The 23740-nt window shown below is 37.7% G+C and overlaps 1 protein-coding gene across 4 annotated transcripts in view; it reads left to right on the top strand.

The window, feature by feature from the left end:
- The window catches only part of ELMOD1 (ELMO domain containing 1), a 55972-nt gene that overhangs the window by 11729 nt on the left and 20503 nt on the right, over positions 1 to 23740 (top strand). For 3 of the 4 annotated variants that reach the window (XM_019530242.1, XM_019530245.1, XM_019530243.1), the window contains exons 2-5: positions 8012 to 8105; positions 20306 to 20451; positions 20589 to 20617; positions 21926 to 22023. In XM_019530242.1, the coding sequence (XP_019385787.1) occupies positions 8089 to 8105; positions 20306 to 20451; positions 20589 to 20617; positions 21926 to 22023 (290 nt within the window). In that variant the 5' untranslated portion in view covers positions 8012 to 8088. Of the gene's footprint in view, positions 1 to 8011; positions 8106 to 17409; positions 17556 to 20305; positions 20452 to 20588; positions 20618 to 21925; positions 22024 to 23740 lie in introns of all 4 variants that reach the window. The other variant, XM_019530244.1, reaches the window with a different exon arrangement.

Raw genomic sequence — 23740 nt, 5'->3', positions numbered from 1 at the left:
TAGATTAGTGAAAGGGCTAGGTTTATTTAGAGCAGGTTCTTTGTGTCCTATGCCACACAAGAGAGGCAAACAGCCCGAAAAAATCTGTAGAATTTATACAGAGCAGCTGGGATGGCTCTTCTGTGCCAACTTGTCAGAGGTCATCATAAACTTTCATTTGACAAGCTGTTAAAATAATACCTTTCTATCATGTATGAATCAAGAAAACAAATTGCACTGAGCTAGTCCTGTTACATAGCAGGCGATTCCATATTTAGCTGATACTATGCCTATCCACTACCCTTCAGGATCAACCATCTTTTCCAAAATCTGAAATAACTATGCACAACTTTGTTCCTTTTCAAAGTATTGTTATTCGAAAGCATATTAAAAAAGAATGGCCTGTCCTTTTAAAATTATTTGTACTTGGTTAAACATTTGAAGACTGTATTAGCCAGTGTTATTCAGTTCCCTTTTTCTTCTGTGCTACATGGCTGCATGTTGTTGCTATCTTAGAAATTATTTGCTGTTAAGAAAAGTATCATGTAACACAGTATTCTATGATTACTTCTGGATGTTCAGTGAGGTTTTCATAGGGTCTGGTACATGTCTCTATGAAGTGCCCTGTTTCTTCCTACCGTTGACATTCTTTTTAGGAATGACCAGAAACAGGATGACCCAGGATTGGGTTAGCATTATAGTTTGGCTTTCTTTAACAAAGGCTAGAGGGAAGTTAAAAAAGTAAAATTAAGGGGAATTTAAGGCTTTTTTTTTTTTTTTTAACACACACATCTGGGGGATTGTTTTGTACCTAAAATAGACTTTAAATTTCTTCTTAACCAGTGCTCTATATCATATGGTAAGAGTGAACAGTGAGTTGGAGACACTATAATGAACATAAACATGAAATCTTGTCTCTGCCTTTGTAAATTCAACTTATTTTCTTGCATACCTACAGTCCCAAATAAGGTGCATGTTTTGTTTTCTCGGAAGGAAGAATGAAGAAAATAAATGTTTTCCAGAATTCTTTCCCTCCATGTTGCCAAAAAGGAGAAGGTGGGGTGAGAAGGAAAAGAAGCAGCAGCTATTTTATAGCACAGGGCTGGGCAATTATCTCAGCTGGAGGGCTAGTTAATGAGTTTTGGTGAGCTGTGAGGGCAGCAAGGGAAGCCCCACCCCTTGATGGGTGCCCCACCCCTGGTCACCATCTTGGATTAATAAATGCAATTTTGCTAAAAAAGTGGAATCCACAACTTAAAACTTTCATATGAACTTCTGCTCTTTGTTTCAGATATTAGGGCAGCTAAATAAACCAAACAAACAATTGAACAACAAGACAAGCATCACAAAACAGACAAGGCAATTTTTGTTGTAGTAGTAAAGCATTGCTTAGGTGAGGAAGGTGCTGTTGATTCCCTTGATGGTAACGAGGCCTCATAGTCTCTCAGTCGCCTTTGCCACTGGATTGAATTTTATACTATGGCTTCTCCAAAAGAACACAAAAATACGAACCTGTCAAGGAAAACTCCTTGCAGTAAAATATTATTCATATTTACAGTGCTGATGTGCAGTGGCAATATACACATTACTGCAATTTGGGGGGGGTTATACATATTAAAGTGATCATCCATATTTATTTTATTGTTTTCAATGCCCCATTGCACCATTTTGACAAATGGAATTGGAACTTCTACAATTTTTTTTTCTTTTAAAGTGTGGGATACCAATACTCCTGTTACAAAATCAACCACATTGCCATTTTAAAGATGAGTTTTTACAATTTCTCCTTCAGAATTTCTACTTTCTTTATTTCTTGTTTAACGGAGGCTTAGCACATTTGATTTTCTTTGAGTTTGCCTAATAATCACTGCCACCTGCTGGCCAGCCTTTTCCACATTGTAATTGCTGCAGATCTTTAGGATACTTGGATAAAACAATACTGTTGTTCCCTGAATATAATTTTAAAATTATACCAGCGCTTTTGTGCCAAGGAAATAACAAAAATACATTAGCCACGTTGAATAGTGAAATCATTTTACCCTTCCTGCCAGCTGCTGGAATCTCTGAAGTCTATTCTTAACATACAATTTTGGACGGCTGATTTTGGTGAGAAGGGGTGTATGTGGCATGCAAATAAATACAGTACTTAATGCATTTTTATGTTACTTGGAATAGGAAAAAATGATAAAACAAGATGAAAGAAAGTGTCAATTCTGAAGCAAACATGCTGAAGGAAAAATACTAAACTCAATAACTAAAAAGAGTTCACCTTCACAGCTTAAATCTTTTAGTGGTTCCTGAGTTTACGCAATGTTTCAGAAAATTGTTCCAGAAAAGCCTAGGCTTGCCTGCTCTTCTTACATGGAAATATTTGCGTGGGCCTGGAAAAGCTATTTGTTGGCTTCTATGACAAATGTATACATCTCACCTAGCAAGGAGGTGCTATGGAAATGCAATGTCTTTACTTTTGAGAGAGCCAGATAAAGCAGTGTTAGGTGTTTTAGGGACTAGGGAAGTAAGAGTGAATGAAACCAAACATAAACTTGGATTTCCTGTACAGCTGGGTGGTGGTGTTGACAGAGACCTGTGTGTTTTGCTTGCTTGTTTCTTTTGTCTCAGTTATAATACTGTATACCAGTCTAAGCAGTCATGCCTAAAGGAAATTTCAAATATAGGTCTGCGTTTTGTGAAGGTATGTTAAGTAAACATGCTTTAGGGGCATTCTCTCCTACCCTAAAGGCTTGTTCTGTAGCTTTATGTACAACCTGAGCCCTTTGAGTTGAAGCTTTTGTTCAGAGACCAGTCTGCTTCTTCGTATTGGTTAAGTACTGTCACTATGCTCATGCTGTTGTTTAGGTAAAGTAGGATTGAAACTCAATTAAGTTGTTGCAACTTCACATCTATATTTTCCCTCACCATCTCACTGACATTCAGAGATGCTTAAAACATCAAAATACATAATAGAGTTGAAAATAAAGAGAAGAAAAACCTGTTACCTGTCATGAAACTGAAGTCAAGCCTTATTCATTCGCTTAATCATCCAAGTGTGACACTTTATTCTAGGATTTTGTACTGAAGAATTAATTAAATAAAATATCATCTAATTTCAGACATGCAAAAAGTATAATGCCCTCTCTGTCCTAGATAGTTGACCTACTGCTCAAGATGCTTGTTAGTAACTGGCACTCTTGAACTAGTTTTGATTACGGCTTCCCTACCAGTATAAAATAAAACTACTTGTGCCATTACAGAAAGCATTTCTGGCATCCAGTGAAACTTGGATTTAAGACGGCTTATTAATGACAATTTTTTTTCATTAATCCACCAGTTTCCCAGCCTGAGTCTTAAGTCTTCTTTTGAGGGAACTGTGTTAGTGAAAATAGTTTACCTGTACTTTATAAGTCTTTGGCTGAATGCACGGTGAATATAGCAAAAGGTCTCCTTGTCCTTGGTGTTCTAAATCTTGTTTTAAACCCAGTACTGCTGAGAAGTTAATTTAGCTAGCAACTATAGTCTTGACCCATCAGTGCAAATACATAATTTTCACCATGAAAGTATCTGTTCTATGAAGTGACCCGGTAAGTAACACCTGATGAGAATTAATCTGTGGTAAAACTGTAGGGCTCTATGAACATTTGATTCTTTTTCACAGTTTTGTAAACGCTTTCAGGAATGTAAATTGTCAGACGTGGTGATAGGGTCAGAAGTGCTATGAAATGCCCCTGTGCTGTTAGTTAGCTGAAACTGATGCTCAATTTTTTTTGCCCTGGGACCAGACTGAAGAGGTTAGGGATGGACTAGTCCTTGCCTTATCTTTGCTCATAGACCAAGTGCTCTGTGAGCAAAGCTGTGGTCACTTGAGAGAAAATGCCTGTGTAAATTGCGGTGAATGACATTTTGTGGTATAACTAAGGCCCTTTAAGGCATTAGCAAAATTGTTGCTACTCCTGATGTGCACATTAACATTATTGCACCCCAGAGTTCCATATTTCAATCTAGCATTTTTATATGTACCCAATTACTGAGTGCCTGATAGTCTTTAATGTATTTATCCTTGCTACAGCCTTGTAAAGTAGGGAAGCAACTGCTTCCCTGGGGCACCAAACCAGACGTGCATAGGAGGGTTGTAGTAAGAGGAGTCGGGAAGTCTGGATTTCCCACAGCCCACAGTAGTACTCTACACTGGGCAGTCTCACAAGCTTGTATTAGTGAGATGGGAGAGACAGTCCTTACTACTTTCAACTACTTTCCAAAACTGTCTTCAGATGTAAGGAAGACATCACTACACTGTTACACACTTCTCAGTAAGACAGTTATTTTACAATCAAAAGGATAGACTTTCCATTCTTTGAAATGGAAGTACAGAATCAAGAGCGTAAGATGGCTGCCTTCAGAGATTCTGTTGCAACCATTATATTTTTTGAGCAAGGCAATCTCAACTGCAAGTGTCACGATCTGTGCTAATTATCTAAGCCCCATTAAAGGAGAGCGCAGTGACAAGTTTTTTGTTAATGTAGGTCACCTGCGTGTCTCCAATGTTCATCTTCAGCACTACTGCCCTTTCTTATGCCTTAAATCATTTTAAACTCTACATTAGGCATTAGCAGGTCAGATGAGTCACTTGCTTACAAAATAAATGCTGCTAAACAAACAAAATTGCCTCAACTTTTTTTCTTTGTCAGTGAATCTTATTTGAGTCAAGTGATTTCCTTTCTTTAACATGTCTAGCACTTTTTCCATTTTTTCTTAACAAGACAAACTCATCTGTAGAACAAAATGTAATTTCTAGCACTTTACCTTTGCTTCATCTCAGCCTGTAGCAAATCTTAACCTTTCAGACTGCTGCATTTTCAGCAGCATGGTAAATAAAGTGTAATCAGCCATAAGAATTTTCTAAAAAATAGCAGTTGCTAAAATCAGTGTCTTATTTTGTTAAGCAGTGTTTCATACACTGTTAGTTGAAGATATACTGTAAATAACTGGTTGAGAAACTGATTTCCTGTCTATGAAAATGGGAGGTCTCAAAAATGTCCTGTTGTACAGAGACATGAAGACCTGTCCATCCACTTCACAGTGCGCACTTGAGCTTGGGTGTCTGCTATCTCAGGAGCACCCTGACCTACAGAATCTCTCACTGGTCTCAGTTATTTATTTAAACATTTTATACGAAGTGGAACATCTCCCCTTCAGAGGCTGCCACTGTGGACTATTGGTTGGACGCTTGGGATGTGAGAAACGTGTGCAAGTCCTGGGTCCAACTTGAGTAAAAGCAAGACTAGAACCCAAAGCCTAGCCATGTGCCCTGATCATCGAGTTAACCTAAGCTGGGTTGCTCTCTCTGATTTTGACCACAAATTGCAAACAAAATTATCATCATAACCATATGTTTCTGCAAAAAGTACTGGTTTTGATAAGTTAGCACATTTTAACAAAAAGTTAGTAAAAAGTTCCTGATCTCTTTCAGCTGTAAATGTCATGATTTTGTAATATTTTCTTCTTTCTGCATTTTTCAGAAATGTTAGTCTGCATTTGGTCTGGTAATATGACACCTCTATGGTTTTGTTCCTGTGTCTTTAGTAATGCGCAACCAGTTCAATGAGGTTATCAAAAGGATATTGATAGTCTGACATACAAGCTGTTTGCAGACAGCTTTTCTGTCAGTGTCCCAGGGCAATTTTCTATGCACATTCAGTGGCAATAAACTAAAGTTTTTTTCAAGCAAATTTAACTACACTGTATAAAGGTATTTAAGATTACAGTGAGGGGAGTTTCTTGTTTTGTCTCATCAGTGTGGCTGGAAGCAGACAATATTATCATAGCACACAGTTCATATATTTTCATGAAACTCCATCCCAACATTTTTAAGTAGGAAAAAATGGGTGTTTTGGCTCTCTAGTTTCATGAGTGTCTTAATTCAATTGTGATCAGTTCCAGCTCCCTGAAGTACAACAAAGTTAATTCTCCTACTTGCTTTTTGAAAAGATAGAGAAGGTTCTGGCTTCCTTTGGAATAAGCTCACTGAAGGGAGATATCTGGAAAAGTAGAAAGATATAATTCTCCGAAATCTTGTCTCAACTTCTTGCCATGGGGTTGATCACACTTTCTTATCTCTCTGTGTGTGGTGAAGGGTAGTGGGGGAGTTAATTTGTGAGGTCCTTGGGAGCAGAACATGATCACAGATCCCTGTCTGGTCACTGTGCAAGCCTTCACCTGCTGAATATAGATACTGTCTGCCAGACATGCAAGTTTGGTAAGGCATAGTACTGAGAGAACAGCGTAGCCATTTGCCTCCTTTTCCTTCTCATGTTGGCCTCCACCTCTAAATCCTGTAGACATTTTTGGACGTTCAGCCAAGCAGAGTGAATGGCAAGCAGCCTTGGAACAGTGGCCTTTGCTGCATTTGATTTGCACCAGTCTTTCCACCCTTACCGTTGGCCTAGCTCTGTGCCTCTGTGGACTAACTTCTTTAACTTGCTAAGGTCGAACCCTGTTTCCACTGAAGTAGATGTGAATTTTGATATTGATGTTAATGGAGCCAGGATTTAACCCCTAGTGCTTAATTTTTTTCTTATAACAAATCTTAAAAAGCTAAATGTTAGTCATGTGAGTAATTTCAAAGGTAAAGTTAATTTCAGAGTGGCCTCGTTTTTTACATTTTTATAACTTTTTAAAAAAATCTGAAATAATCTTTTTTAGTTTCTGAAAATCTAGTGTTTGATTTTATTTTTTCCAAAAATAACATTTTTGTTTTGTTTTAAAGTGGAATGAAAATATATAATAATGGTGAAAGTAACCCCCTCATATTTTTAGATGGATGGACTAGGTTTTAATAAAGAAGCCCCTCTCTTAAAAAAATCTGACTAGCTCTTGTCTTTCCACAGTGACACCTCGTCTTTATGTAGGAGGGCAGAGTTTTTCAGCCGTGGGACAATAAAACATTTAACCCAGATAAATTCTAGCCCTGCAACTCTCGTTTCTGAGGCGCAGAACCATAAGCATAGCTATTTTCCCCTCTGGAGAGGTAGCAAAGCAGCAACACGGTTTCTAGCCGGAACTTACTTGACTGAACAAGAGTCAAGAAGAAACTGACTGCAAAAGCTCAGAGGGAAACTTATTTTCTCACCTTTTAGAGGCCTGGTTTTTGTTCTGATTCTGCTGCTGCTGCTGCCCTCAAGGGTCAACTAAAGAAGCTTCATCAATTTGCTGAGAAGCCTGATCCTAGCAGTGAGAAAGCTGCACAAATTGTATCTTTCAACAGAAAACGATTGGACTGGGAGCAGGTTACATCCCCTTCAGTCTTTTCCCTTTCCTCCCATTTTCCCTGCACTTCATATAGTCTAGGCCTAGGAACATAAAAAAAGGTTTAACAGGGAGCATTAGAAGCCTGTCTGCTGTGTTCATTAATGAACCAGAGTCTGTTGTTAGTATCTGCCTATGTTGGCAAGCAGGTGTTAGTGCAGCTAGTAGCAATTACAGCTGTATTCAGGGGACAGCAACGTGCTTCAGCCCATCAAAAACCATGCAAACCAAAGAAGCTTTCACAGTTCAAGGATTATATATATTTTAGCAGGAAGTTTGTGTTGTTATCCAACAAGATAGTTGTGTTTATTTTATTTTTTTAATAAATGAAGTGCTTGCCCTTTTCAGCAGGTAACTGTAATATAAAATTCATGGCTGTCAAAAAAGAAAAGGAAAGCAGTGACTAGATAAACTAAAATGTTTAGTTTATCAAATTAGCAGTTTTGTTAGATCCTGCAAAACCATGCAGGACCAGATTTTTTGAGTGCTAAGTAAGCTTACTTTCAGGCACCAAAATAAACGGCCAGATTTGCTAAAAGATCCTAAGCTCTTTACAAAATACTCGGTGCTCAACTACTGGGAAAGCTGTATAAGTTTTCAGCTTGAGGATTTACCATTTTTGGAGTTCAAGTTCTTAAAATAATTGTGTGTAGAAGAAATGTTATTGTTTGATCAACTGAAAACTTGAGACTGTTATATTTCTGTGTTTCTTACACCTGATTTATTTCTACAGAATCATTTAATTCTGCAAGAGCAACTTTCCTGTGATCATTTGAGAGATTATTTGACTAGAATATCAAAACTACCATAATGAAGCACTTTCTGAGGTAATGCTTTTAACATCTTTTCCAAAACTGTTGAATGATAAGGACTTGTTTCATTATAAAACAATGTATCTTGACCATTACCTCCCACATTTAGTGGGATATATTTATTTTTGTAATCCCTTGGCCAGTACCATTTAATTAAATTGGTTATAAAATACCACATTTAATTTTAAAATGTATATTTTAGCTGTATAGGAACATGGAACAAAAATATTATCTGATAAGTGGTCCCTCTAAGCACATCTTCAGTAACCGATGCATCGGAGCAAGGTCAACTAATTGAGGATGGGTAATTAAACATTAACCTATCAGTCTGGGGAAACTTCTTCCTTGCGCTCCTGCATTCTAAATTAAAGCCCTGACCCAAGGCTAAAGTCACATACTGAAATGAACAACATATAAAATGTTTAATAAGAAGATTGTACATTTAGAACTGTAGTAAGCAGCAAAATGAGAGGCAGATGCAGTATAGTGCTGAAAATTATAAATGGTCAGATTTTTCTTAATGCAAGTAACACTTTCTACACCTCTGCTTCCTTTTTGCAGCAGACTACTATTTCAGTCATCCCTTACCCATAAAACTTGTGGCTAAACCACATCATGCTGTTTGCTGTGACAACTAATTGAAATGTGTTAGGGCCAAGCAGAGGTCATTTTAATCCATGAGAACAGGCATATTTAAATTTACTTGAATCAACCGGAAAGCTGAGACAGTGATCTTTTTGTATCAGAAATTGAACAACCAGGGGAAAAATGCTGGCTTTGGGTTTTTTGGACCTCTGGAGAAAGGGACATTAGATTAAAAATAACACAAAGTCTGCATTTTTCCCTTACTTTTGATTCAGGTAACTTCTTAAGTAATATAAATGTGAGAGATTCAGAGCAATTTTTTCTGTCATTACCCTGTTTACTTGTGTGATTGACAGCATTTACAGTACAGTCTGTTTCACTGTTTGCCTGTAGTTGAGAGAAGGCAAAATAGACTATGTAAATGTAGTCAGTCACATGACATAAGCACACTGGAGGGGGGAATAATAAGAGAAAATTTATTTTTCTTCTTTCATCTGCAATAGAGTTACATTCTCTTTTCATTGTAAACATTTTACGTGTTTTTAATTGGAAAAGAAAATAAATGCAGACGTGCAGGGTTTGGGTTTTTTTTTTTTGGCTTTTTTTTTTTTTTTTTTTTAAGCTGATCATATCTTATTATGGTGCCCTTTGGGGAGCAGGAGTAATTTTATCTTCATTCCTGTGCTGTTTTTCTGTTTACCATGTGGCTGGTTAATCTTGTTACCAATCTTGACAGTATATGACAGGCTTGATTTGAATGTATCCAACCCTGGACCCGAAAATACTCTTCAACAGAGAGAGAAATTCACGTTTCGGAATAGTATCAGTCGATATGTTTTTTTTCACTCTTAGCTGTGAATTGTTTATAGTGGAGAATTTTGGTATCACTGCTTCCAGGCTGATCACCATCTCTAATGACCTGGTACCCAAGCTAACCTCACTGCTATTGCTGTGTTAAAATAGGTTTCTATCACTTTCTCCATTAGTAATTGTATGAACTTATCGTAGTCAAGCTCTTTGCTGGATAGACATCCACCTGCTTCCTCCAGTGTTAAATTCTATCGTTTTGACCCATCCACCTGCTTCCTTCAGTGTTAAATTCTTGTCCTCGTAGGCGATTAAACAGGGAGGTTTAGAATTTTTGTTATGGGTGGTTACTAATACATTTTGTTTTATATGTGATATATCTGTGCTGTGATAATGGGCTAAGTAGAAATGAAAATAGAAATAGAAATGAAACATAGAAAGAAACTGCCGTTCTTTCACTTCTTTTCATGAAAGCAAGAGGGAGAGGGCAGGGAGAGAGTGTCTTCTCTATTCTTGGAAGGCAGTCATGAGAGCCAAATAAATATCTAAGTAATGTGTGGTAGGGCTGTGCAAATATCAGTTTTTCTTTAATGGGAAAGTCTGATATCTACTTTACATTCCAAGTTGTTCCACAAAGTTTTAAATGGGACATTTCAAAACAGAAAGTACTGACTTTTTATTGGGGGAAAAATTAACTCTTTAATCAGTATTTCCAAGAAAACCTTTCTATTTTGAGTTATCTAGTTGAAAATGAAGTAAAAAATCCCCCCAAATCATATTCCAACTGGGAAATACCTGGTTGAAGAAATCTGAAAAGTTCTATTATAAACCTCCCCAAAATAATAGCTGAATCTCATGTGAGATAATGGCAGTTAAAGCAATAAAGCTTGGCGCTGGAGAGGCATTGAGCTAGAAGCCGAAGAGATGATAATCCCTTTGTTCCAATTGTTGTAATTCCAAACGTTGTATCATAGCAATAATGATACAACAATTGGAAACTGAACAGTTATCAAACTCTGAATAATCTTTAGACATTAATTATAATTGTTTTTGCACTCCATACTTTTTTCATAAAGATCCTGCTTTCTTGGGTAGGTGTTTTCTATTTTTTTGTCTCTATCTAGATTGAGATGGTAGTATTATCTCGGATTTTTCTTAATACTCTCAAGCTACAAGAAAATCGGTACAGCACGGTGAGAAATACATTTTTACACATTAAAAATGGTAAAGCGGTACAAGAAAAATGTTGTTCTTCTAACAAATTTCATATCAATAACACAGAGGTGCAATCTAACTGAAAGAAATCTTTAGCAAAAACATTTTTGTTTTTATTTTGTGCCTTTGACAGTAATATATACATTTAGTTTCACTGTTTTCCTATTCAAGAGTTTCTTATAAATATTAGTGTATATATAAGAATCTCTGTATAAAAAATTTCTTTAAAAAGGAAACATCTGTAAATATATCCTATTTTAAAGGGAATTTTAAAAAGACCAGGGCATAACATATAATTGCTATTTTAGAAGGAAATGAGTTAAAACAAATAATTACTTACAACTTAACTTTGGCAATCTATTTTAAGGTACAGGTAGTCCTTAGACTTATGACACAATTGGTTCCTGAAAACAGCATCTTAAGTCAAAACATTGTAACTTGGAACTGATTTTTTCCCACAGGAAACAAGGTTATAAATGAGGGATTGGTTCCTGAACCAAGGCCCAGTACCCTGTTTTCACCAAAAATAACCCAGAATTGTGTACTCAGTCAATTATAGATGGGTAATATAGCTACATTAATGTATTTATATTGTAAATAGCAATCATACTGAGTTGAAAGGATTTCTTTGAGGTGACTGCTGGACTTTTTGAAGGGCTCTTGGCTGGAGTCTTCTCAGGAGTCTTGGTTGTACGTTTTTCTGGAGTCTTGTCTGCTTTCTTAAAGTGATGGGTGACACAGCGATCTGTTCGCTGTCATGATGTCGCATCAGGTCAAGTGTTGTGAAGTCAAAACTGACATCAGGAAGTTGAAACAGGGTGTCAATTTTAAAAATATTGTAAGTGTGAAACGTTGTAAGTCAAGGACTGCCTGTGCTTTTTTATTCTCACACAATTTAAACAAAGTGGTTGATATTTTTTTTTTTTAATTAATTCATCATGAAGCAGCCTGACTTTTAGTTGGAATAGGCCCAATGGATTAGTCATACAATTTTTTGAAAAACTGACATTGAGATCTATGGGTCATGTACAGTGTTATAGGAGTAATGTTAATGTATTCAGGACTGATTTAGACAGATGTTAATATACTGACGCAATTGAGATTGATGCCATAGTGCAAAAATTGCATGTTCTTCTATGCCAGACAAGACCTGGTGCTGTCCTGAACCTGATGCCAACAATCAGCTGATCATTGGCATAGAGACTGGTGGACCTGGGGGATCAGGCTAGGAGCAGCCCTAGGTCTGCACCCCAGACCCAGGGTTGTCCGAGGCCCAATGCAATCAATTATATGTGGAACGTATTTGTGGCTGGTTTACCATTTTGTTGCACCATAAATTGGCTGAACATGTGGTGTATTGCAGTTGATGGTATGATTAATGCTTTAATTGCACCATAAATGTATCGTGTTCCAGGACCTGTAGAAAGATTCCTATAAAGAACCTAACTATGTAATAGGATTTTGTTTTATTGCACATAGTCGTACATTTAATATCGTCTTACATATGGCCTTATTTTAGGAGAGAGTAAATGCAAAGCATCTCTTTTTCTGTGTACCGTTTTATATAATTTTAAACCTCTTCAAGAATTCTGTGTCTGGTTTACCTATCCATAATATTGTGGGGGGAGGATGAAAAATATCACAGCATGTCTGGAATGTTAATGAGGTTAATGACCTGGACTCCCACAAACTAAAGCAGTAGCAAGTTTGAAAATCAAACGTCTTTCATGAAAAATGCCCTACTAGCAGTCCTCCTAAGCTTCTGCTTATCATTCATATTGTACTTTGGGTTTCTTTGCTCACAAACCATTTAATAGTAGTTTGAAAATATTTTGGAGGTAGGATATAGAAAAAAGTTCTTCTTGTTATGGAAGCATGAAGCTATTCCAGATTATGACTATGGTCCAATATGGTCAGCTGAAGACCACTAATCTTCATTGTGCATAATCTACTTGTATCTGCAGCTTTTTAAAGCCCTGCTGTAAAGAGGCTTCATTTCTATAGAGTTACTTTTAGACGGGGCTTACACATGCTCAAAACTGTTGAAGGAAGAGAACTTGTTTCGTTATAAAACAATATATGTTGACTATTACCTCGCACATTTAGTGGGATATATTTACTTTTGAATCCCTTGGCCACTACCATTTAACTAAAGTGGTTTTAAAATGCTAGACTTAATTTAAAAAATATTTTAGTTGTATAGGAACATGGAACAAAAAAACTATCAGATAAGTGATCCCTCTAATTTGAAAGGCATATTTTCAGTAACTGATTCATCAGAGGAAGATGGAACTAATTGAGGATGGGCAATTAAACATTAACCTACCAGTGTGGGGATAGGGAAACTTCTTCCTTGCACTCCTGAATTTTATGTTAAAGTGCCATTTATATTTCAGCTGAAGTGACATACTGAAATGAGAACATATTAAATAAGATTGCAGATTTAGACCTGTATTAAGCAGCAAAGATAGAGAGAACTACCCAAAATAAAAGGCAGAAGCTATATAGTGCTAGCAGAGGTATGTAGACCTTGCAGATGGACTAATCTAACCTTTGTAAGAGCTCGGTGTTTTTGTTTGTGGTTGCCCTTCAGTTGCTGAACAAACCCATTTTTTTAAAAAAAACTCCTCAGTCCATCACTGGGCTTTTTTTGACAGTGTTGAATGAAGAATGGCTTTGATGTGGCAAACAGATGGTTGATTTTTGCTCTGACTCTTATTCCCTTCGTATAGTCCTGAATATCTTTTGTTTTGTCCAATTGGACTTCCAACCTGTGTCAGGAACATTTTACATAGTTTGAAATTTTGGCCAAAAAAGGAAAGATTTTCCATGGAAAACTTCTCTATGTTTAGCAAGCTCTCTTCACAACTGCATTTTTATATGATCATCATGATGACATTTTCTTTTTTGTAATTACTATTTCAAATACATATAGTGAGACAAAACTCTTGAGGTAGAGGTGATATCTTTTATTAAAACAAACTAAATAGTTGCAAAAAAGTTTTTCTTTGCAAGCTTTTGGGCACATGCTCCCTTGATCAGACAAAGGATTCAAAGATGACAAAATATTTCCCAGGTGGAAAGGAAACTTAATCTTGCAAGGGAAACCAGAAATAGCAAGGTTTCTCCTAGGTAGAAAAAACAGTTTGTAAAAAACTTCTCCTTTGTGTGATGAAGGACACATGTGCTCAAAAGCTTGCAAAGAAACAAAAAATTTTTTGCAACTGTTCAGTTGGTCAAATAAAGGATATCACCTCTGTTCCAAGAGTTTTGACTACCTATGCCCATTAGACCAACACAGCTAAAACCAGTATCCCTAAAAATAGTGAATAATTTACTGTACTCACCATCAGTATAAGTCTGTTGTATCTGTTATTCTACAATAAACCCTTGAAAATTGACATGCACTTTAATCTATTGATAAGCAACTACAAAGAACTGGCAGTTTTTACTCTGCAAACTGTTTGTCATCAATCACATTTCTTAAAATAAAAATCAAATCAGTCAAAAGTAATGAATATGAAAAAGTTGTTCGTGCTATAGAATGCTTTTGAACAACTGTCCTGTGTTCTTGGTTGCTATGGTGACTTTCCTTCAGATATAAGCAGATGGGTAGACTGGAATTCAGTTTTCTTATGCCTGAGAAACTGTCTGATGCTATCTGGTACAGTTTTTTTTTAAAATTTGGCTTCCACAACAGGTTTATATGGGGCAGATTTGATTATTCCCTATATAATGATTACCACTAGAGAGCGTCATGGCTGATCCTATTTACAGCTGCAGGTTGCACATACAAAACTGGCGCCTGTCAGATTTTTGTTTAATTGGACAAATGACCATTCCCAGCTAGAGTACAAGAGCCTTATTTTTCAAAGCTAAAATCAGAGTGGAGCGACTCAGTAATGGTACAGTGACTAACAATTTATTGCACTGGCAACCAAGAGACAAAATGATTGCACATCTGTTATCTGATGTGACAGGTAGATCTTGTTTATGGAATTGTGTGTATCTGCAGAAATTAAATAGTTATGTAAGCATGTTGTATAGCAACAGGACACAAAATGGGCGAAGGTAATAAACAAAATGTGTGCATTTCATCCAGCTGTATTTGAAAATGATATACAGCAGTTGATCACCATTCACTGGCAAGCAGGTGTGTTATGAGCTGGGTGCACCACCTATTTAAGAGGAATTCTGTATAGTAGTAAGGGCATGATGGGGGTTGCTTCACTTATGGTGGAGATGATTAGCTGAATTCCAATAGCCTTTATATAAAAGGTTGATCTTAGTAGAGCACTGTATCAGTTACACTTCTCTGTGGTAACTGCTGAACTCTATCCTTTAAGTTATCAGCGTTTGATATCAGATGCAAGGGCCATAAAGTTAATTGAGAGGCAATATTTGAGATGCATTATCAAGCACTGCTGAAAATTTTCATGCAGGTGACCTCAAAATGAAGAGCATCACTAAGTTACTGTCACTTTTTGCACCATGTAGCTTTCCTAATAATTTCCTATTCAGCTCTTCTTTAGGACAAGCTCATCTTGTCAGGTCATAGAAGTCTTAAGTATATGTAGTTTCTTGTACCTTCCCTTCTTGTTTTCACCTTTTTTGCTCAGGAAGAGAATCTCCAAACCCCAATAATTAGTGTTGTCATTGCTGAGCTTATTCACAGTTGGGTTTTTTTGGTTTCATCACCCCTGTTGGTGCTGCAGAGAAATTTAAGACTGGAGCTTTGTGTTAAATATCCAGTTCCTTTCTTTGCTCATGAAAGAAGGAAGTTGGAGAAGACCCAAGGCAGAGAAATAGTGACATGCAGGTAGGGGTGGGGGGAGAGTTGCAAAGAACTCAAAGACTAGAAAAAGTGGAAGAATGGGGAAAAGGAGATCAAGTAAAAACACATTACCTATAGATCAGTCTGGGTAGTCAGATAAACCCCAGAGCAGAAACCCTTCAAAAATTCCAGTGCTGTATGAAATAGAATAAAAGGTCACACTAAACAAAACTGGTTAAATCCCTCCTAATATGTTAAACCACAGTGTAGAATGCTGTTAGTACTAGATGCACCTTTTTGCCTGTTCCCAATTATACCGTGTTACTTTGGGGATGGGAAGTGAACAGCTTCTGTTGTTTGGAATACAAATACTTAAGCTGTTTAAATCTTTGACTTTCCTTTTTTCTTGTGAGAGAAATCCAGCCTACATGGGTGCTACTGCAGGCAGCCAAGTTTTAGCAACGGTCCTTCCTTGCCGTTCAAACAAAGACAGTGAGGCACTGTTACATACTTTTGAACTATAATATGCAACAATTCATACATAGCAGTCTAGCAAACCAGTTTCTGAGGAGGGATTATACTGGTACATACCTCTGGATGATGGCTAATCTTGAGGAACGTTAACTCTTCCAGATAGAGCAGTTGTGTTTTGAGAAGACATATTGAAGTGTCTGTGTGTCGCGGGAAGATTAAGGCCAGGTTAGGATCTTGGCTACAGCAGTAATGGGATTGCAGGGGGAGTAGTAAAAGAAGTAAGAGAGATTAATTCTGCTCCCATTTCTCATCTTGGTACCATTAACTGTTTCCTTAGGATTCTGAAGTTTAAAGGAAAGAGAAACCCTTTTTCCAAATCGCATTGTCAGTTGCATGAACTCCATTAATGTTACTCTTGCAGTAATTATTTCGGATTACTTCCGACGCTCAAAATGCCTGGCACAAAGGATGGGGGTCATTTGGTGGGTCTGTCTGTTTTCAATATGCAAGACTTGTCAAAAGTATGTGTATACTGTTGCTAATGAAGTATTAAGGTTTAGGAATCAAATAAAAAACCATCTACCTGAGGTGCTTACTGTGCAGTAGCCTAATAACATGGTCCAAAACCATGCTAATATGCTGCTGTGCAGTGTTGTTAGGCTACTGCGCAGTAAGTGTCACTAAAAAACAGTGCGCAGTAACACGAGTTACTGTGTATTGAATTAGTACAGTATTTGGTTAACCAAGTACTAAACTTAATGTACAGTAAGTAGGACACATTAATGAACTTGCAGATGCACCCACAGAATCAAAATCAAGGAACTGGGGTATGGAAAAATGAACAAGTTCCCATAAAGTAAGCCCAGGGTTGAACTTGCAGCACACTGGCTACTCCACTATATCTGGCTCTGTACGTGGTCTGACCCCACAGGAAAGTTAAACTAGGTTATCCTGCTTCCATAGAAAGGTTGGCTAGCTAGCTAGCTAGCATTTACTTCAGGAGCACAGCATGCACACAGGCAATCACCATGGAGTTCACACCCTAGCTGATTTTACGCTAAATTGTTCATGAGCCCTCATCTATTGAGTGCTTGATTGCTTAATTTAAATATTTGCATTAATATTCCACCAAGTGGAGTGACCGGAGTATCATTTTTTTTATGCATTTTCCAGAAGTGCGTCTAACACAAATCAGTGGTGAAACAGGCCATGCATTTCCTGTGCAAATGAAATTTTACAAAACCACAAGCCTGGGAAAATAGGAGAAGGGGGAGCCTCTTTCCAAAAAGCTTTGGCATTGAGACACCTTGCCACAGGCACACAAATTAGTTTGGATTTGTTTAGTGCTACACAGTTATTTTATTATTGTTGTCAGTATTTCTGTTTTGCTTAGTGGTCTTGAATTTCAGCTCATTTTAAAATAAAAGCCTAGTCTGTTTAATCAGCAATATGCTTTCGTTACAGGATCTCTACAAGCAAGAATTATTTTTATTAAAAAAAAATACAAAACCATTGAAAACAAAATTGAGTAACCATGCATGCCATTCTTGTTGTAAAAGAAGATCCCTACTCTCACTTGTTTGAGAAGGACGAGTAGTAGAACATTACAGGTATCCACAAAACAAACATTTTCTTACCTTAGCTGCCTAGTTAAAAATTAGTACTGTCTGCTTTCTTAATCACCACTGTTAGTTATAGTATGGTAAGTCACAAGTAGTTCCTCTTTCATGCTTTGATGATATGCTACATTTTTAAAGCTGTACTTTGGTCAGCCATTCTAAGCCACGTAACAGAGGCAAAAATTTAACAGTAAATGTAACTGGAACTATGGAAGAATGGCTTCTGAACCTAAATACAGACTACCATGTCACAACTAGCATATTTTGTCCCTAAAAGAATTAGTTGTCCATAGTCACATATTTATTATAAAGGGCCTGTGCTGTTTTTAATTTATTCTTTGTTGAAAATACTCATTTCAGTTAAGCCACTTGCATGAAATTAAATGGGTCTTCCCTCTTTTCTACATAGTTGAGCACTGTGGACTACGGGAACTTTATGGGAACAGCTGTAGTAAAACTACTTAACCACTGAAAGCAATGCATATCAATAGCATATATTTTAATGACAATAGACCAAAACTTAATATAAAAAAAAGTGACTCTTAGACTTAAAGGGTTGGAATCTTTCTCAGGTAAACTCCCTTGTACTTTCTTGGGAGTTTTCTTTGGAGTAGAGACTGCAGATGTGCATTGCTGTGTTCCTTCTGCTGCTTCATATAGTGCTGTTCGGTGGTGGGATTATATTTTTGTTTTGGCTTTCTTTTTTAGTAGGATTCTAAACCAGGATGCAAATAACCATGACGTATTTGATTGCTGGATTGCTAAAATGCCCAGCTTGTGAATCTCTTTGCTGGAGGAGAATTGAAAATTACAAATGATGGTGTTGGCTGGTTTTATATAACTTTTGTTCTCTCATGTTTACTGACATGTTTCTGACAGTTGGAGACCTTTTAAAATGTCTGTGCATCAGGTTTGTTTGGGGATTTCTTTCCTGATTTACTATTTTATTTTCTCTCTCAGCTCTAGGAAGTCAATTCTGTATATTTGAGCAAATACCTTAACTTTTTAATGTCCAAGAACAATATAATGCTGGCAGTCAGTGGTATTTTCCATGTCTGTGTATATTAAATCCACAGATTGGAGGTGACCCATAATTTCAAATTCTTTCGAGTTTTTATCTGAATCCAAAATGTTCACTTCTGTTGCATCAACTTTATGGACTTGTATTTAGGGAGATACTTGGGAACACTAAGCAAATTAACTAGAAATGTAGTGAGAAAATGCATTAAACCCTGTGTAAATGTTGCTATTTAGAAGCAAAGAGGCTTTAATTCATTTGAACTTAATCCTCCTGAGATTAAGTTGAAGCATACTAAACACAGGATCTTCATAATCTTAAATTTACGTATTTAGTTAACTCACTTATTTTCCCAAGTGTTCCCTTGGCCTTCGGGGCAGATACTAACCTTGTGTGAATTAATGTAGCCCTGTTAGCTTTTTAACAGAGCTGTAACACCTTACATCGGTTGACAATCTGTTATTTAGTATTTCAGTCTGTTTCCAGAATTTCATAAATTCAAATGGGAGTCTGTTGACAAATATGGGTGTTATTAATTTTCTAGTGTCTTCCAGCTATTATTGATTTTTCATTATGTTACTTCCATGTTGTAAAAAACTGTATTACAGGTGGAGGAGCTGTGGAACATAATAAGTCAGACTTAGTGCTTTGAATTCCAATACATTTGCAAACCAGTGAGTCCTTATCCCAATTAGCAGGTCTGTTTTTTTTATGATGAGGGGAATGTTCCTCCAAAGTGTCAAGCACTAGATTAAAGTATTGTTTAGCCAATGGGAGTTGAAAGTTTTGACCCTTCTGAAGGATTTGGTTCTTCATGTTCATAGTAGCAAAAGGACTACTTGACTGGTTTATAGAAATAATTTATTTGGGTTTAAACAATTTATTGGGTCTGAAAGGTTTTTTTTCTGGATTCAATATTTCAGTTTTCTCAGGACTCTTTTTGTAGAAGCTGCAGTATTACCTGATTTCTTTTTCCAAATAATAAAACAGTAACATGACTATAAAAGAAAATGCTGTTCATACTTACAGTTTTCCCAGATGTTTCTCACCATGTCAGATTGCAAACGCTGCTATACTACTACTCTGCAACTTCAGTGTTGTAGAAAGTCAGCCTTTAGATAAATTGTCCTTATGCAGGACAATTTTAAGCACATGTATCAGGGATGGATTCAGTGCTTTCCTTAATCTGGGATATTTGTTCTTGCAACCCCAGAGAATTAAGCTTCATCATTGTCTTATTTATCAATCATCTTTCTTCTCACCAACCATAGGAGAAGTATGGCTTTGGGAAAGTCTGTCAGGGAAGTGGGATTGAAGATGAAATCAGGAATTGAGACTCACTGCAGAATTATAATTGATCTGTATTTTCCTTCTTCAATAGGCATTTATCCTGTTGGCTCATAAGCTTGTATACTAAGGGGGAAGAACTTTATAGAACTCAACTTTTTGAGCCATCCTTTTCTGAGTTGGCTTATGAGATTGTTTTGTTTTTTTAAGTGGATAAAAATGAAAAGACTGATTTTTTTCAAATGTTATTTCCATAAGTAATGTGTTATAGGAGAAGATCCCTTGTTTGTCACGTATGAAAGTTTTTTGTACTTTGAAGGTTCAGTTGGGGGCCTTTGAAATCTAATAGGTGTATTTGTAGGTAAACATGTTACAGGAGGACTGTTTTGTTCAAACAGACTATTCCAGATTCTTACTCTGAAACTTTATTTGACAGAATGTTTGTTCAGGTGTGCCTGTACTTCTATTGTAAATGCTTGTGGCGCTGCCTGAAATTTGTGGCTAGGAAATTAACAGGACGATGTGAATTGCAAAGGATCTGTTACAACACCAAGCCCGGAGCCAGCAGAACTATGAAAATAGGTAAATACAAAATTATCTGTATTATCATAATACCATATAGGTGTGGTAACTTCTTTTTTTTTTTAATGCATATTCCATATGTTGTTTGGCCTGTAAGTGAACTGAGGTGATATATTTTAATTTGTTTTTCTTAACAGAGTCATCACTGAGGGGATCAAAGAGTAAGGTGAGTAAAAACAGTTTACTACATAAGGTTTCTGGTTTTGCAGAACTGAAAAAATTTGTTTCAAATTTAGCTCACAGTTTGCCCACTTTGTAGACTCCTTATAAATTTGATGTACAACAGCATAATTAGCTACCTCTAGTCAGGAGAGGTCCATAGGTGGCAGCGCAGACAGTTTTGCAAGATGATTCAGACTGTGATTATCATAATTGTAATGGAAAATCACCAGTGGTTTTTTTGCTATGTGTAGTGGTAATGGAATCAAATAATAAAAGGAAGGAAGAGGGAAAGAGAGAAAGTCTGGACATCATCTTAAAACTTAGGAGCCCTTGGTCCTGTTCATGCCACAATCTTCCTGGATGAACTAGGGCAAGTTACTTAATCACTTTGTATTTTGTAGTGATAGAGAAGATACAGACACAAATTAGTAAGCCTGACTCTGTGTAGTTTGGATCTGGCTTTTATAAATGCACATAAAAATATTAAATACAGCCATTCACTCACTCTGTGAAACTAGAGTTTAGTTGTCCTGAAGATGTTACGGGAGTTTAAACTGTGAAAGACAAGTTCATAAAAATATTCTTTTAACTCCTAACTTCTGTCTGGAAAGAAAAATCCAGGTTTTTTGGAAAACATGCTGTTTATGTCAGCATTAGAAAATGTATGTTGCACCTTATCTGTATGTTTTAAAAATTCTAGTAATGGAAATTAAAGATAGAATCTATGCATACTGAAATGTTATGCATGTCACAGATTAGAGTGTTTTGAAGAACACCCTCAGCAAATTTAGCCCTGTTTTGAACTTTGTTTTTGAGTTCTCTCATGAGAGAGATTGAATACTTGAGTGCTTAGGGGTATTTTCCTATTGATTCACTCTTGAGGCTGGATTGGTACATTGCCTGTGCTGTGATCACTTGAAAGGGGATGGAAAAATACAGTTTCTAATTTGAATGTTATATGCTCACTACTTTCCATTTTATGTTACCCCTCCACACTCCAGCATATATGTGCACTCTGGTACTCATCTCAAATGCAGGTCAGAAATGCAAAAATATATCCTTCTTCATCTCTGGTCACAGCCAAGTTTATTCTGGATAAAAGCTCAGCATACAAAGCTGGCCCCTTCCACAGGTATGATGTTCGGGATCTAGCTGATGAAGTTAAACATATTGACAGCATTACCCTGGCTGCATTTGTTCCAAAAGTAGATCATTGGATCTTCAGGCTGGTAATCTAGAAGCCTAGTTATAGTTAGTCTCCATTAACTATTATCTTTTGTGTCAGTTAACACATGTTGAAATATTTTTGCAGTTGCTGCAGACTTCAGTAAGTGTTCATCCAGATGCCATAGAGAAAACTATAGATGACATCATGGACCTGAAAAAGATTAATCCAGATATAAATCCACAGTAAGTTTCTGACATTTTATCAGACCGTTTTAGCTTTATTGATATATCCAATGCCTGGTATTGTACACAGTAAGTACAATTTTAAAGCTTAGTTGTATTTCTCACCTGTAAAACTACTATTCGTGCTTCGCTTTCAAAATAATGCTCGTGAAAAGTAAGTACTCTTCTATATTAAGCAACAGCCAGTATTGCTCTTTACTTGACTGTGTTTCTGAATCCTGTTTTTCTGAATCTTACTGTTTTGTATAAAAAGATTCACAACTGCACTAGAGTCGCTTCACCTGCAGATGAATGGCAACACTGAGTGTCTATGGCAGTAAAAGAGGTATCTTCTAAGCAAGGCTCAGTAAGACTACATAGCCATTGAGAGCAGTAAATGGAGAAGCATACCAGAACCAACTGAAACTGCATTCTAGCTAAAATTCTCCTTTGAGTGACCCAAACACATTTTGACTAGATAAGATGGTTAATACCTTTTCTTTGTCACAGGATGGGGAGGTCATGCTTAGGGGCAACCAACACGGGTTCATCAGCGGCAGGTCCTGTCAGACCAACCTGGTGGCCTTCTATGCTCAGATCACCAAATCATTAGATGCAAGGGTACCAGTGGACATAGTCTTCCTGGACTTTTGGAAGGCCTTCGACACTGTCTCTCACCCTGTTCTCATTTAAGAAACTGGGGGACTGGTGTCGACACCCACACAGTCAATTGGGTTGCAGCTTAACAGTCTTAATTTAAAAAAATAGAAATCAGCATCAACAGGAAAATATTATCAGCAATGTCAACATGTGATCCTCCATTACTCCGAAATGACATTCATCACTGCAGTTTGCAAATTGCTGATGCCTCTCGGTCCCAGCCCATAGCCCCCCATCCTCCCAGTGTGTGGGACAGGGAGTGGGAGTGTGGGGTGGAGGGGTGGTGTACACCCACAGTGGGCACGGCTGCAGCCTAGCTACAGAGGCAGGACATGCCTCCACAGCCCAGCAGACAGGACCTGGTGCGGGGCATCAAGACTCATTGCTACTGTCGCTGCTGTTTCCAGGACCCCCATGCAGCCACACCACCAGCAGCGCCAGGAGTAACAGATGGGGAAGGGCCACGCTGACCTCACCTCCTGCCACCAGCCGCTTGTTTGCCAGACCCTGGCTCTACCCAACTGCCATGGCCCAGCCACCACCACGGCTCCCCCCCAGGCTGCCTACACTGCCTGCCACTCCACCTCAACTCTGAGGTAAAGCTGCAGCCTGAGGGAGTGGTGCCACTGGAAGGAGGTGAGGGCAGCATTCCCTCCCCACCCCCACTGCCCATTACTCCTCTCTGTCTCCCTACCCCACTCTGCCTTTTAGGTGCCATGTCCTGCTCCCTGGCCTGTGGAGGCAGCTCTTGCCTATGCTGGTCTGGCCAGGCTGTAGCCCCATGCCTGCTGTGGGTGCACAAATCTAGGGGGGGCACATGCCCCCTGATGTGACATCTGTGCTCTCCTGCTCCCCACCCCATAAACTTAGCTGCGAGAGTAGCTCTTTGTGCTGCCTGGCTGCCATGTGCACATGTGTACATGCACATGTACATGGTGCCCCCTGTCTGATCACCCTCCTCCCACTTCCCCCTGCCCCAAGCAGCCCCTTGAAGGCTGGAACTCTGCCAACCTACAAGGGGAAACTGTGTGAGCTCGATGCCAAATTATATAGGACTGAATTAAGCACAGGCTCAGAC

Source organism: Crocodylus porosus, unplaced genomic scaffold (assembly GCF_001723895.1).
Source record: "Crocodylus porosus isolate Cpor-Errol unplaced genomic scaffold, CroPor_comp1, whole genome shotgun sequence".
In the NCBI taxonomy this organism is placed as follows: Eukaryota; Metazoa; Chordata; order Crocodylia; family Crocodylidae; genus Crocodylus; species Crocodylus porosus.
This window is presented reverse-complemented; position numbering and strand designations above follow the sequence as displayed.